At 43.8% G+C, this 16,015-nt stretch overlaps 1 protein-coding gene across 2 annotated transcripts; it reads right to left on the bottom strand.

Moving 5' to 3' along the window:
- Positions 1-501: 501 nt before the first annotated feature.
- Positions 502-15,983, bottom strand: TMEM43 (transmembrane protein 43). 2 transcript variants are annotated; one of them, XM_087745482.1, is made up of 13 exons: positions 15,834-15,983; positions 14,931-15,080; positions 13,139-13,273; positions 12,326-12,420; positions 10,357-10,406; positions 8,068-8,137; positions 6,184-6,254; positions 5,898-6,019; positions 5,209-5,283; positions 5,026-5,127; positions 3,419-3,536; positions 2,201-2,436; positions 502-1,772 (listed from the first exon to the last, which is right to left on the bottom strand). In XM_087745482.1, exons 1-12 carry the CDS (start codon positions 15,843-15,845, stop codon positions 2,234-2,236), a joined length of 1,203 nt encoding a protein of 400 aa, XP_087601608.1. In that variant the 5' UTR covers positions 15,846-15,983; the 3' UTR covers positions 502-1,772; positions 2,201-2,233. The 2 variants fall into 2 exon arrangements, with proteins under 2 accessions (XP_087601608.1, XP_009468103.2); XM_009469828.2 differs by having other exon boundaries at positions 502-2,436.
- Positions 15,984-16,015: the final 32 nt, after the last annotated feature.

The following is a 16,015-nucleotide window of genomic DNA, read 5'->3' as shown; positions in this document are numbered from 1 at the left end:
CGGCACACCCGGCCTGGGAAACACGGAGCTCTTGTCTGTGAAAGGAATCTGTCTTTATTTTGCATCAGTCCTGTAGGTGAGACAAAAGTATTTTAAGCTGTTGAATGCGTAGGCAAACTCCCGCTCTCTTTAAAAACACAAGAGGCTGGATCCAGTCTGGTTGAACAACGGTATTTTTCAAATAATCTTACGGAGGCAAGGAAGTTGCTATTATTTAGTCAGTAATGGGGAGTAAAACCCTGGGCTCAGCCTTCCGTCACACAGCAGGACGTAGGCCAGAGGGAGCTGTGCTGGTGTTAGGAACTTGCTTCCCAAAAACGGGGAAATGCTTGCAGGCTAACCAAAACCCAACCGCACATTGATCTCAACCAGCAACAGAGAACTCGTTCACGTGGAAGCTACAAGCTAATCCTCCGGGGACCTGGACACTATTTCTGGACGTGAAACGTGCAATAGGAACGTGCAATACTTAAATGTAATAAAAACGACGCCTACAGACCAACCTTTTGAAAACTGTATTTTATTAAATATACAAAAGCTAAGCACTCCTTGTAGAAAATGGTATCTTCATCTCGCACGGTAACGCTGGTTAGTTTCCTGCACCACTGGTAAAGCAGCGTCCAACGCTTGTTTTTCTCCCCAGGGGAGCACAATTCTTCATTGACGGCGCAAAAGCTGGTGTTGGCGAGCAGCAGCAGGACCGCGCGGTACCGCTAACGCACGCCAGCTGCATGCACGAGACCACTCGCGCTTCCCATCGCCTTTCACTCGCTCCCGCTGCTGTTACCAGAGGAACCGAGCACGAGACTGGACCGACAACATTCAAATACCAGAAGAATGAAAAGAATTAAAGGCTAATAAAGTAATTCCTGCTTCTCAAAACATTTATAACTCCGATCTCTATTTCAGTACCCTTTGCAGCAAACATTTGCTCCTATGTACATCAAGTTAAGCTCCTTTGGCACGGGGACCACATTGTTCCTGACGGTCAGAACTGGATTTCATAAATGACGACATTATTTTTGTACTGCGATGTGTATACTTACAGAAAAACCCCACTGTGGTGTAGGGAGGGCACGTCTGGAAGGCAGAGGCTAGCTAGGTGGAGAGAGACTTCAAAACAGTACAAGGCACTCGCTGATCTCAAGTACTGGTTACAGCAGAAATACGTAAACATGAACCATCACAACACTACAAGAAGGCGTTCCTCTAACACGATATAAAGCTCAAGATTCAGGCTACTAAAGTCTATGAAATCTAATCAGGCAAAAATGCTTTCATTATTTAATTTCACGGAGTACGTTCATTGTCCTTACTGAGTGAAATTCAAGAGAGAAACAGTATACACAGCAAAAAAACCCCAAATATTTTAAAGAATATACATTCAATTATGAAAGTTAATTCTGTTTCAAGGCAGCAGGTCTGATTTGGAAAGGTTAGCGACCTCCGAGCATCCCCTTAAATAAGTGCAATTCAAAGTTAAATTTTTGAAATAGTTAGGCAATGGTAGAGTCCACGCTACCAGTTTCGATGCTTAACCAAGAACAACTCCAGGTAAAAAGTTGGGGGAAATCAAGGCTGTCTGACAGATCTGCCCTACCTCAGAGCGCTGCTAACCTGGCCGCTCGTTATTTCAAGTTCCTTCGAAAATCCTCAGTCCAAAAGCATCTATTTTATGTAAGGATTGTGTGAAATGCGATTAAGCTGTGTTTTTCCTTCGAACGCACACACCTCCACATGCGTCAGCCGAAGAAGCGTACGTGACTGTGCGCCTAAGAAGAGGCAGCAGAGAGAGGGTTTGTCAGGGACAGGTACGTGTGCGTATTTCCTACGGACACCTATGGCGGTCCGTGGGATAAAGGTGGCGCTTGCTCCATAATACACGAGGCGCCCCACCTGCCAGCGAGGACTCGCCAGTTCGCCAATCAGGGGAATTAGTACAAGGCAAGAGGCACAAATCTGCGTGTTCACTGACTTACAATCAATACAGACACTCCAAAACGCTTTTTTCCCCCAAAGCCAAGGGGCTTTTGACTTCCTACAAGCAGCAGCCTATAGTCAGATTTTTCATGGAGAACGCGTATCAACAACCACGTTCAAGCCCTCCCCCCCCCGGCTCCTGGCGCACGCTGCTGAGCTGCGATACGCTGTAAGCACGCGGCAGTGACCGGGATGGAAAGGCACTTGAAAAGTTTCTAACCAGCATTCAGCGCAAAAGCCGCCCGCCTCCTTCTCACTGCTGCTTCTTTGGTGGAACGCGAGATTTGGCAACCACAATCGGAATGACAGAGAGCAACCCGATCAGCAAAGCCCAGAGAGGGCGGTAGAAGAGCCAGCCAACGGAGATGGTCAGGAGCGACAGCGAACTGGCGACGCAGAAGGCAAAGGCTTTTAATCCAATGTTAACCAGATCTCTCACAACAGGAAACCAGTCCACTGCAGAAAGAATTAAACAAGGGATAAAGCAGTTGACAAGACGATAGTTTAAAAGGAAGTCTTATTCACGCCTAGGATTTGCACACTAACTATTGCAATCACAAGACAGACTCAAATTATTTATCAAGAGCACTGGGTGAGGCATTTCAGCACAGTATCCTCAAGGCACGTGACAATTAAACAACAGCTAAACATCTGAGGCAATGGTATCCTCGTCTCTTCAGACAAGAAGTCATCCAAAATGAAGGCTGAAGTCTTGTCCGAGGCTCGAGAGGCAGAGGAGACTGATAGCCTTGCAGCTATGGAACAAGCCTAGGGCCACTGATACAATATGCTAGCACAAAAATTAATTTCTGGCAACACTAAATCTTGCAGTAGCATGTATATGGCTAAGTAAATAAGGGGAAAAAAAAAAAGTGAGCGCATCCCTACAAAGCAAATGATAGCTTTGATGTTTGGAGTTTATACAACTTGGAGGCACCGTCCTGCTTTTCTCTAAGTTCTTATTCCAGCATTTTTCTACGCTAAGAGGATAAACGAAAACCTTTTTTGCTGTGTGTTTGCAGCAGTGTAGACTAATCAGACATAAAGACAGGTTACTACACAACCACTAATTAAGACTTGTTGGGGGGACCACTTGTGTACGGGTATAGAAAGTAACTGGATTGCAGCACCTGCGTTGGACTTGAAAGAACGAGCCCAGTGGGGGCTTCAGCTTCTGATTTTGGTAAGCACTGGGCTGGGATCTTCCGAAACTCACAATAGATACTGGCATTTTTTTGTTTTTTCATGTTCACAAAGCAACCAGCTGGTTCTGGGATCCTGTTTACCTGCAACTGCCTACAGTGACAATCCAGTCTGAGTTCAAACCAGATTCCTCCTGACCTCCAAATTCATTAATTGCGTATGTGAGCAGGAGAGGGCCTCTCTGGGGATTATGATCCTATTTCTAAATCATTTTACCTTTCCGTAAAAAACTTACCCAAAGTGTAAAAGATTCGGGTCATGAGGCTGATGCCTACGAACATTGCCAGCCAGCCTGCTGCACGGAGGGCCCAGGTCATCATGGTGTTACTCTCATGCTCTTTCTGAAACACCTCCTGAAAGCAAACACCATTACATGCAGCCTGTTTCTCCGTTTCTTTCGAGATCCTCTTGATTCCAGTGCATTATGAGCAAATCAGAGCCGACAGCGTTGTCGGAGTACAAATTCTCTTGTAGAAGATGTATTGCAGCTCATTCTGCAGGGTGTTTTTGCGCAGTATTGCTGCACACTGCAATAGATGCGAAGCGCAGCACAAGGGAAACCAGCATGTTTCTAAATTAAGTCAGCTAAACAAGCACCGTTCGACACACTACAACCACAGGCAGAAAGCACACGGCTTTGCTGCAAATGGATACATTCAACATTACTGTGGAAAATAAGTAAATGTAATAAGGAGGAACGATCCGACTTCACTGTTTGGAGGAAGAGAGAAAAGGCAACAATATCCACTGATGGCTGAAGGAAAGGGATACGAAAGAAAGCAAGGAGTGTGCAGGGAAGAAAAGATAAAAGGTACGTGTACGTTGTATCGGGCAAAGCAGAGCATCTATTTGCAAGAATTCCGAGTAAGATTTTTTCAAAATGGGTTGTGTGCCCCCCTGGCTCCATAAAAGGTACACAGGAAGATGGCCAAGACGTAATAAAGCACTTACTGGGAAAAGATGTGTGTGACAGATTGACTACTTGTACATACAAGTACTCTAAAATTATTCATTTGTAGTGAGTTAATTTCCAATGAACTAAAATTCCGTCTAACGAAGAGTCAGAGCTCACAGCAGAGAGCTGATTCTACTGCTACTCTCTTTCAGCTCACAACAAAAGCCTTTTTAACTGCTTTTGGGAGCTCCTGTAAATTCGTGACATCTGGGATTTTTGCAGCAGGGCATGAAACAACCATTAATGGAAACAAACCTACTAAAAGGAGTAAATGAATCACCAAATTGCTGGAGCATGCAGGATTTATTGGAGCATAATGCTCTGCCTGAAGGTTCTTTCTCAGCCAGAATGGCAATAAACATTTCGAACAAGCCTAAACTCCCATTATTAGAAGCTGAAGAGAGGATAGCTCCTACGGTTTGTTTAATTAAAGCCTGATTTACACGATTTTTACATACGACCTTTTCAAAAGCATGTGCTTGCAGGTGTAAGTGGGAAACTACCAAAAAGCAAATAAAAGCAAAATGAGAAGGCACAGAAAGAGCCTTGAAAGCAAAGGATGTTCAGCAGCAACACAAAGGGATTTAAAAAAAATAAATATACAGCTACTTTAGCCACAGTTCCTTTCTAAAATTAAAAAAAAAAAATAACGATAACCAAATTATGTACTGCTAGTGGGTGAAGCAAGGCATTTTGCTGCAATACAAAGAACGTGCAGAAACCCAGAAGGCAAACGCGTTGTGCCAGAAAAAGGAGAGAGAAAAGCCAATGTTTACATTGAGCATCTCCTCCCCTAGAGCAGGTCTGAAGGAGAATGAGAGCTTACTCCCCTGCTGCTTCTGCACCACCATCTCCAATTTTAACCCTTCACTAGTGTGGTATCTCACCTCCACAGAGAGTTCCCCAGGGTACAGAATCTGCAGGACATCTCCAGACTTGGTATGATATGGAACCAGCTGATTGCCTCGCTGGCGAGCAATCACAGTCACCTTGGAAGAAAGGGAAAAATATTTACTGGTTACTGAGTTGGGAACAGAGTTTGCAAAATACAGAAACAGCTGAAGACTCACCTTATCAGCAGAGCCCAAGTGGGGGTCATCTCCACTCAGACCTGCGTAGAAGAAGGAGACACGAAGGTCTCCTACCTACAAAGGAGAGAATATTGGAAGTCAAGAAAGATTTCTTTAGAAAGGAGAATCACAGGAAAGACAACTCTGCATGGGAAGACCCTTTATATATCAACACTTTTTCTGAACGTTTATGTCAAGCCAGAGGATACCCAGAACGATATCCAACATTTTTCATGCCTAGTTGATGGCCAAAACAGGATAGCTCAAAAGCGGGTTTGCAATACCCCCTCTGATTTAGTTGCAGGGGCACATTAACCCCACTGAGATCCTATGTTCATCCCTTGTCATTTCATCTTTTGGCAGAGGAGGGCAGGCAGCACAAGCTGACAACAAGCTATTTCATTGTACTGCCTTGAGCATAGCAAGGCAGAGGTAGAACCCGCCTCCCAGCACCATCCCGTGTCTTTCCGTGTAAAAGCATGGCAGACTCAAGAAAACAGAAGACAAAGAAGCAGCATCAGAAGCTTCCTGCAGGAGAAGCACTCCTGCTAAAGGACTGTACTAAGAGTGTCATCCTATGTGATGGCCTGCACTCCAATTTCTACATATTTAAATAGAAACGGGACACACCCCAGCCGCCTTTTTCACAAACTAGTAATCACTGCTTTGGTTTATCTTTCTCATCTTACTTCTGGACGCCTGGGGTTCTCGCTGTGGTAAAAGTAATCTCCTCCTCGGGTAACATCAGCATGTGGATCCTCGAGGTGTGACAAGCTCAACTGCTTGAAGTCATCAATTTTATCCACAAGGCCTAAGGAGAATAAAGAAACAAGCTCAGGGCCGGTGCCTAACTTGGAACAGCCAATTTGCTGGCTGGCTTCCCGATTATCACTTGAAATGACTGCCACTGTGGAAAGAACCAAAGTCCGTGCTGTCGCAACAGCAGACACAAAGCCAGTACAAAGCAATCCTTACCCGTGGAAAGAGCAAAGCTGCCAACCTGGACGTTCGGAGAAACAGCAGTGAAAGACTCCACAGCCATGGCACTGAGGAACAGAGAGAGTCCCCGATTAGTCCCGGAATTAAGGTCAAACTCTTGATTTGCAGCATGTAATATACAGCACATAAAAGGTACTATGTCAAACCTCCAGAGAAACTCAGAGCTAAATGGCTGTCGTGATGTGAGAACAAATCCGTCAAGAAACTGTGTCCAGACTTCACAGTGTTGCAGCCATTAAAATAAGTTAAGACAAGATACAACTGCCTCATCCCCTGGCCTGACCTTCCATACACGCTATAGGATTTCACTAGTTTTTTCTGTATGGAACCTACAATGGGCTGAAATGGAGCTCAGCTCTTAGGAAGCTGTTCAGGGGTGATATAGAGGCTTTGAGGGACAATGAATTAATCACATTCTTAGAGGAATTCCTGCACCATTTAACTACACTTATAAATGCACTTTATTTCTAGCCTGAATTTATTTAGCTTCTGCTGTCAGGTGCTAGATCTTACCCACTAAATTAAGAAACCTAGATCATAAACCTTGTCCGTATAAAGGTACTTCTACATCATGGCCAAGTTAATTAAATTCCAAACTCAGGAATCCTTTACTTACAGACTCGACTTCATTCTCCTAAGTAGTACTACTAGAATCTCTTGGCAGTAAACAACAGGTTTTATTTTCACAAATGTCTGAGTTGCATAAAAAGAAAAGATGGATGGATAGAAGGAAGAAGACATGTAGCACACACTTAAAATAGAGCCTCATTAATGCTAGGCATGAATTCTAAAGTTCAGCATGTCTGCAGACACCATGCCGTCTCACGCAAGGATCCACCATAGTTATGCTCAGCCTCCTTGGTTTGTACCAATACACCCAGATTAAATGTTCTTAGCTGCAGCACTTTTAAAATCACATACTGCAATAACACTAAATCACAAATGTTTCCTACTCTCCATTGGAGATTTGCATTGGAGAATTTTCATTAACAAAAATGTGTGCATGGGGAGGAGAGACAAAGCAGGCGTGTCACCTGTGCATCCTGTTTTCCCATTATCTCTTGTCTATACAAGTCTCCTAGTTGGGACTTATAATCCAAAACACATAGATCTTCGCTTTCCCTCCTGAAGTAGTACTTCCCAATAAAGGACAGTGTATTTGGATGAGCCCACAGAACCAAAACAAAGTTCTGGAGATTTTGCTACATTCGAAGTTTTGTTGAAATCCTGGTCCTACTATCTCTCCAGCTGTATTTCTCACTCACACATGATGGTTTTTTGCCAGATGGCATCCTGCATCCCAAGGAACCAACAGGTGCTGTGAGAATGACAAGCAAGCTAAAACTTAGCATTAAAAAAGGCACATTGTAGTGTAACTAAAATGTTGCAGATGAGAGATACATGAAACAAATTATATATGGGCAATTGCCACAAATTCGCCTGTGAGCTCATGCATTTAGCTCATGCATCATGCTTTTAGAAAAAGCAGCATGCAAGTGGCATGACAACTGCTATTCTAACCTTGTACTTGTAATAGAAGAAAAAATTAGTAATAGCCTGCACTAACAGACAAGAAAAGTCAGAAAGGAACCCATTCAAGTTCTCCTACATGGAGACCACATGGTCCAGAGGTAATACAACAGCCTGACGTCCAGCCATTACTAACGGAGAGCTTAATTCTGGTTCCACCAGGCAGCTTTGAACTGCTCTCTCATCTCTCTATGCCTTAGTTCTCCCAACTACCAAAAGACCAACAGCTTCCATCTGCTTCACTGTGTCATGAAGATTGGTCATTTAGCTTTCACCTTTGAGCAGACACAGCGACAGAACCTAGAGGGACTGTGCTAGGTGGTAAATTACCTCGGGTTTTTGTGTCCAATTTCTCGATCAAAGTTTCTGCTGTTCACAACTTCCGATTTCCATTCGGTATCTAAAGAAAATGAAATGAAGGTTGAGGAGAAAACAGGAAAAATTGCCACTCAGATCTCAGTTACTGAAGACACCTTTCAATCAATGAATCAGTTCTAAGTTACACTTGCAGGAATAATGTTTACATCGAAGTATGTATGTGATAGTCTGTACTGATACTTAAATCCATCTTCCTAGCATATTAACAAGGAACGCCAGGATTTAGAAAAAAAGGATTTTGGCGATAAAATCGTAACTCAACTTCGCTCAGTGGGAGCTTTGCTGTTGGGTTTGATTCCTGGCTCCACTCTTTGGGAATAGCCTGGTTTTGTGAGGAAAGGCTGTGAGCTCCGCTGGAATTAGCAAATTTTGTTGCAGTCAGGCAACAGATAGAGATGGTACCTGTATGTGCCACTGTCAAAAATGCATAATGCTGGCCACAGCAGCCTTCCCACATCCCCAGAACAGATTCCAGCAGGTTTCTTATAACTCCTACAAAACTAGAGTCCCTTTTTTGAGCAGTTTCCATATTAAATATAGCTTGCTCTACTTCCATGAAGGAGTAGAGAGGAAGGAAAGGGAGTTTGGTTAAACAGTGGAGTAGGGATCACTGTAAGGGATATTCTGGTGTATTGGGTACGTAGCAAGATTTTGGAAGGGGGGGGCTGCTGGGGTGGCATCTGTGGGAAGAGGTCAGGGGCTGCCCTGTGTTGGACACAGCTGGCTCCACATCGAACCCACTGCTGAGCCCATCAGTGAAGTTCAGGGCACTTCTGTGAAAACATTTTTAAGAAAGCGCAGAAAACACCAAATGGGGAAGGGAGGGAACAAAAAGGAGCGAGAAACAACAGAGGGAACACCAAAGTCAGAGGAGGAGGTGCTCCACAGCAGAGCAGATATTCTCTGCAGCATGGGGAGAGTCCATGCTGGAGCATGGGAAAAGTGTAAGAAGGAAAGGGTGGCAGAGAGAAACCACCATGTACTGACTGTAAACCTAGCCCCACCCCCTGCACCGCTCACTGCTTCACTAAAGGGAGTGAGTGTAATCTGTGGCAATAACAAGGGTGGGGGGCAAGGGGAGAGGAGTCTGGAGTGAAGCTGAGCCTGGGAAAGGGTGAGAGCAAATGTATTTACCCAACACTGGAATCAGTAATTAAATATTTATTTTAATTGACAATAAGTTAGTTTTCCCCAAGTCGAGTCTGTTTTGCCCACAATGGTAAAATTGGTAAGTGATCTCCCTATCTTTATTTCAACCCACAAGCGCTCTCATTCCTTTTCTTCCCAATCTCTTCCCCAGTCCCGCTGAGGAGGCGAGTAAGCAAGCGGCTGTGTGGGCCCCTGGCTGCCAGCCAAAGCTAACCCACCACACCTAGTAATATACAGACTTTTACCGGACAGAATCCATCCACCTTGAGAGGGCAGCTGGTTTTTTAAATGGCATTTCTTTTTGTTCCCTGCCACCGTAAGGCTGTTTGGCACAGCTCACAACCACTAGCTTTGCTCCTTATGTATCTCCATGCTGCAGGGTCCCATGCTTCACTGAGCTGGGGTATTTTTATGATCACACCCAGAAACTGCTGCCCGCCCACATTACGCATCCATCTGCTCTACTCAGAGATAAATGAAGCACAGAGACCAATCTCCAGATATATGATGACTCAGAGTATTTTTCTGCCACTGGGTGGATGAGAATAATGCTCTCAGTTCTGCTCCTGCCAAAAAAGCATTTGGCAAAAGCCACAGTGCACATCAGAAGGTGCTGATGGTTTTCATTAGCTTGTATCAACACCGAAACAGACTCTCAACAGGCTGGAGCTACACTGTTCTCCCCTGTCTATTTTTTTCTGCTCACGCCCAACACATGCCCAATTACTCCACTTCTGAAGAGTCACCTCAGGCATAGCTTTGAACACACTCCCATCTCTGCCCATCTCCTGTCGCTGAGGACCTTATGGGTCCTATCTGCGGACCATCCTATCCCTGGATGCTGCTCTGAACCTCTAGGAGTTCCAAGACAAGACTTTCTGTAGTAGTTGCTTGCTAATAGCACACCTCCTTTCACCTCAGTTACCTCAAGAAAGGGAGGTCCTGCCATTTGTTTAGGAAATGGAATTTTTATTTATTTCTTCACATTCCTTTCCCTTCTTTCCCAATAAGAAAATACAGCATTTCCAACAAAAATCAAAATAGACACATTACATGCATAAAAGAAAAGGGACTTTCTGTTGATCAACTTACTGTATGAGTATTTTGTCTCTTTCTTAATCTCACCATTCTCTTCATACTCCCTGCAGAGAAAAGGGGTGGGATGAGAACAAAAACCGTGCACACACCCCTGCTCAGGGCAGAATACACTTTACAAATGAAATGCACAGACAACTCACTGGCAACACAAACGTATCTTTACAAGTAAACTAACTCATCTCTGAACTACCTATTCTGAAGACATAGATTCTCTGTACAAGGAGAAAACTACACACAAATGCTAAACAGCCACAACACTTTTATTCCCATGTTGCCAACAAGGAATTGACTAGTTCAAAGTGGAACAACCAGTATTAAGGACAGTAAGACCAGCTGACCTAAATCAACACATCTTTTACAGATGCTGCACGGTAACCATGTTAAAACTGAAAAGTTATTTTTCACACCTTCACAACCTCTGCTTTTTTTTTTGTATGACAAAAGATATTTGGCACGAGTTCTGTGGAGTCAGACCTACATAATAGCTAATAACTTTTATACTACTGTCAGTGGAATTATTATTAATAACAGAAATGTTGTTCCCCTTCTGCTTGCAACTATTAGGAGAGTAGCTAACTTCTCATTATAGTTTTGTAAATCCCCTTGAAAAGGTACCTAGACTGCAATACTGCCTATTATAAACTAATCTGAGTATCTCCCAAGCAACTAACATTTGCTGTTTACTTTCACAGCTAGAAATTAATGCTGGCTTTTGATTATTAAGGATAAGGGGTAGCAGAGTCTTGAGAAATTGAGAAATCATGTCTTGGTTTAAGTAAATACTTCAATTTGCACACGTATGAAGTACCAAAGAAATTAAGAGATTTCCTTCATAGTCACGGGCCAAAAAGTCTCAAGTGTCCACAAGTCTGAGAGAAGAACCCGACTTCTAGATTCAATTGGATACAATACGGTTTTTTAATTGCTTTGAAATATTCTAGTGTATGCTAGGCTGTAGGTATCAACCAGGCAGTTTTAGGGTCAATGGGTTTATCAGAGTTTATTCTTGAATTCATAATTGAAATTGTTGGGTTCACTTACTTTTCTAATAAAAGTTAAGACCCCTTTGGGAGATTTAAAAACAAAACAACAACAACAACAACAAAAAAAAACCCAAAAACCAAAAAAGTAAATCATTGTCATTGTGGAAGAAAGGAAGAAAGCCAAGGGAAAATATGATGATGTTGTATCTTTTTGTATTTCCTTTTTGAGGACAGGGGAAAAGAATTGGCTTGAGGGTCCATGATCAAGTTTTAGAGAACAGCAGCACAAAAGGCATAGCAGATGTAGGGAAAAAGAGGATTATAAAAGTTTTATTTGAAAAAATTCAGGACCAAGTATTTTGGGACAATGGTTTTGATTCTGCTAATCAACTAGCAGGCAGAGAGTATTACAGGGGTGGAGTTACAGAAATCCTGATGGGCAGAAAGTACATCAAGAAATAAAAGAAGCTTTAGGAACATTAGAAAGGATAGAAATCAACTGAGTCTTTGGGAAAAACATGAGCATTTTCTTTTTTTATTTTTTTTCATAAATTGGTAAAAACCTTTGAATTCTGTTGACAATGCATGTGACAGATTATAGATCAACGGGCTCTGAGGTGGCCCAGCATCAGACAACAATAACGAAAACAAAAAACCACAGCTGCAGCATGGAGGCCAAGAAACCCCATATGAAGTTACACAAAATCAGGAAGTGGAAACATTTGATAAAAGGCCTTGCGTGTTACCCAAATTTTATCAGATGCAAATTCTGCAGCATTGACCATCTACAAGACCTGACATCTCCAAGGAAATTAAAGTGACTCTCTAAAAAAAAAAACCCAAGAGCTCTACAATTCTCCTGCCGTAAAGACTTGTTGGGGGTTTATTTTGGGGGGTGGGGAGAGAAAAAAAAAAACCATGATGGGATCCTGTTAATACCACAGCTGTATAAACAACTTTTAAAGATCTCTTTCACTTACGTGGAATCTTCGTATTCTACCCATTGGTACATTTCCACGTTACGCTTAAGTTTGACAGCCTGGATGGAGAGCCCATAGCTGGGATCAAACAAAGGCTATTTAAAAATTAAAGAAAATAAAAGTCAGTATAAATGCTATACCTCACAAACTCAAACACTGTACTTTTATTATCAAACCTACTTACACACCTCACTGTACATAGTACTGTGTCACACACAGTTGAATATAGAATAAATGTTATGAAAGACAAAAAGGAGCATCTCTTTATATCACTGATAAATCTGACCTAAAGAATCATTATCAAAAATTATTGCCATAGTGAAGAATAAAACCAGAAATGCTGGGTAATGGTATGTGGGCTCAACTGTTGAAACCAGAGGAAGATTTTATTTTGCTGGAAGCTACTGTGCTGTGTTACCTTCTGCAGTGCAGTGAGCACAGAAAATGCCATCGCTCCTGCAAAGTCAGAACTTGCAGAGCCTCTGTACTGCAAGAGCCTGAAGACTTTTCAACACCAGGAATACACAACAGGTTCCCTGTACAAAGGGGAATTGAAATTATCCACCGAAGGCAGTGGGAGGGTAAACACAGCTAGAGGTAGCATGCTGCCTGGGAGCAGGGAGACCGAGGCTGTACAGCATCTCCCCGATTCTGGGCCAAGAACCAAAGCTTGGGTGGTAGCTGGCAATGCTTGCAGGGGAGGAGAGAAGCTACATGTCTTCTCCCTGGATATCAAACATAATTTTAATTTTAAGACTTTTCCTTCCCTCCAAGCTTGAAATACTCATATCTTCAAGATACTATTTTATTTACCTTAGATGTACTCAGAGCGCCAGCTAAGTGCACCAATCTCCCTTCGTTCTGCTGAGACACACTGTGGATGCTATCAAGAGGGATCACAAGAGAAAGTCCCTCATCAAGAGATTTGGCTGTCCTTAAAGCTCGTCCCTGCAATCAAGAAAAGCAAAATCAAGTTGTGGAGAATCAATGGTACAGCAGTGTTTTGTGAAAAAGGTTGGCAGACAAGTGATCTGAAGACCGCAAGGAATGCTTACATACTCACCCTCAAGGCAGATTCTCAAAACACACTTGTACTTCTCCACTCCCTCTTTCTCTGTCTCTGATACAGTTTGGGCCGGTATTTCTCACCCATGCAGCAGGACCATTAACACTGACTAAGCTCCTCAAACACACATAGATTATTCCTACAAGAGTCCAAAGCTCTTCACCTCTTACCGTGTTCATTGTTCATAAATAACTGCAAAAATGATGCCAATTATGGCCCTTTTTCCACAGACCCATATGACTACTTGGCAGAAGTTTTCCTTACCTTACCATCTGTGCTGGTTTTGGCTGGGGTAGAGTTAATTTTCTTCATAGTAGCTAGTATGGGGCTATGGTTTGGATTTGTGCTGGAAACAGCGTTGATAACACAGAGGTGTTTTCGTTACTGCTGAGCAGCACTTACACAGAGTCAAGGCCTTTTCTGCCTCTCATCCCACCCCACCGGCGAGGGGGCTGGGGGGGCACAAGGAGCTGGGAGGGGACACAGCTGGGACAGCTGACCCCAGCTGGCCACAGGGATATCCCACACCGTACGGCGTCGTGCCCAGCGTATAAAGCTGAAGAAGAAGGAGGAAGAGGGGGACGGTCGGAGTGACGGCGTTTGTCTTCCCAAGTAACCGTTACACGTGATGGAGCCCTGCTTTCCTGGAGATGGCTGAGCACCTGCCTCCCAGTAGGAAGCAGTGAATGAATTCCTTGTCTTGCTTTGCTTGCGTGCGCGGCTTTTGCTTTGCCTGTTAAACTTTCTTTATCTCAACCCACGCGTTTAATCACTTTTACCCTTCCGATTCTCTCCCCCATCCCACCGGCGGGAGGAGTGAGCGAGCGGCTGGGTGGGGCCTAGTTGCCAGCTGGGGTTAAACCATGACACCATCATGTTATGACGTGCTTTCCTGCAAAGTCACGGAAACTGGGAGTAGTTCTGTTTCCTCTTGTGGAGGTACAAAAGGAAGTCTTAGGTGCAAATTCACAGAATTCTGCTCTCCCACTCCAAAACTGCCAAAAGCATGTAAGTTTGCAACGGTAGGGTGTTAGGATTCCCTGCTTGCTTAAATTATTTTTTCAATCTAAAACCAAGACATAAAATAACACTGACAATAATTAACACCTTCAATTTTGCAACATGGAGTATGAATTCCTTTAACGCAATTATAACAACACTAGAAATGAGGACCTTACATTATCCCAAGAAAAGAGAGAAGACTGGAACATGGCTGGCTCATATAACCCTCTTTCGATAATACTACAGCCTGTTTCTGCACCAGCTCACAGGTTTTGGATCTTATCTCTCATCACACACTGCCACTGTCTCTACTACACTCAGTTCTACAGATTGTCTACAGCCCAGTGATTTTACTCTTCTGTTGTATCTCAAGGATAAGCGCCAGACTCTCCAGACATAACGTCCTCTTCTCATGGATGAAGTAATAAAGCTTTGACATAATCATTTTAGTAAGCCTATAAATGCAAAATTAGTTGAATGTCACGTCAGCTGTGACATTTTAAAGCTGCATATAAGCACTGATGGTACTTCACTTACTTCATTGGTGAAAAGAAGGTAGAAAGACAGAAGAAATGTCACAAGTCCCATCAACATGCCTCCAGAAGTCTCGCTGAGCCTCTCCAGGAACCCTGGTTTGGACTCACTTGTGATTTTAACATGTTCTTTTCTGCTGCCTGTATCAGAGAACTGTTGGAGATAAACCAAAAAATGCAATATTTGTGCGATAGGGGAAGGCATTCTGTTTCAAAAGAAGTCTTTTAGCTTTGTTAATACTGCTGCTCTAGAGTAGCACCTCTTGCCTTGAACCAAAACTTTCCTGCACTTATTAAATGCCTCATCATACTTTTGACACCAGAAAAACAGTCAATAAGTAAAACTCAAGCCTAACGGAAAAAAACATTGCTATTATAGTGTTTCAACACGTTCCTTCAAGCTTTCTTCAGTCTGTATCTAGGTTCCCTATTTGGTGTCCACATTCTGCATTCGGGCCATGACAAATTGAGTAATACTCCTGAATTCCAGACCAGCTGAAACATAGCTATAAATAACAAGTTACATTTTACCTCACCAGTGGTAAGTGCCTCCATACTTTAAAATAGTTGTCTTTAGAGCAACAAACAGAGATAGCTTAAAACAAAATTGTTATTGCTGTCCTAGCCAGTGCCACATCAAAGCGTAAAAGCCCAGGGGTTTATGGCTGTGGGGAATAACCAAGAAATAACTTCAGATTAGCACACGTAGCCAAGACAGGAGGCGAGGCTTCTCTTTTGCTCACGTCGAGGCGCCAGGCGGGAGGTGGCCGCGGCCCCTCGGCTGCGCCAGGCGCCGCACAGGGCCCCTCGCCTCAGGGGGGAGCGGCCGGAGCGGGAACGGGACGACCCAGGGGACCGCCCCACGCAGCGCGGAGTAACGGCAGTGACCGGCCCGAGCAGCACTTACATTCCTCGGCATCTTGAGCCTTGTACCACCTCGGAGAAGCCGCAGGAACCACCGCAAGAGCCACGCACCGACAGCCGCGCCCTCCTCCTCAGGGCTCAGCCGTCCCTCCCGCCTCCGAGCCGCTCCCCGCAATGCATGCCGGGACACGTAGTTCCCGCCTGGGACACGAAGCCCTCCCCGGC

The sequence above is a fragment of the Nipponia nippon genome, unplaced genomic scaffold (genome assembly GCF_047370975.1).
Source record: "Nipponia nippon isolate SJK-2023a ecotype South Korea unplaced genomic scaffold, ASM4737097v1 scaffold_9, whole genome shotgun sequence".
Classification (NCBI taxonomy): domain Eukaryota; kingdom Metazoa; phylum Chordata; class Aves; order Pelecaniformes; family Threskiornithidae; genus Nipponia; species Nipponia nippon.
The sequence above is the reverse complement of the archived record's forward strand: the minus strand, read 5'-3'. Positions and strand labels throughout refer to the sequence as shown.

Excerpts from the sequence above, each read along its gene's own strand:
- TMEM43 (XM_009469828.2), bottom strand. Across the intron at positions 13,274-14,930 it reads ACCTTCTTTTCACCAATGAA|GGACGAGCTTTAAGGACAGC; the intron begins GTAAGTGAAGTA and ends TCTTGATTGCAG. Across the intron at positions 6,255-8,067 it reads ATTGGACACAAAAACCCGAG|TGCCATGGCTGTGGAGTCTT; the intron begins GTAATTTACCAC and ends TCTGTTCCTCAG.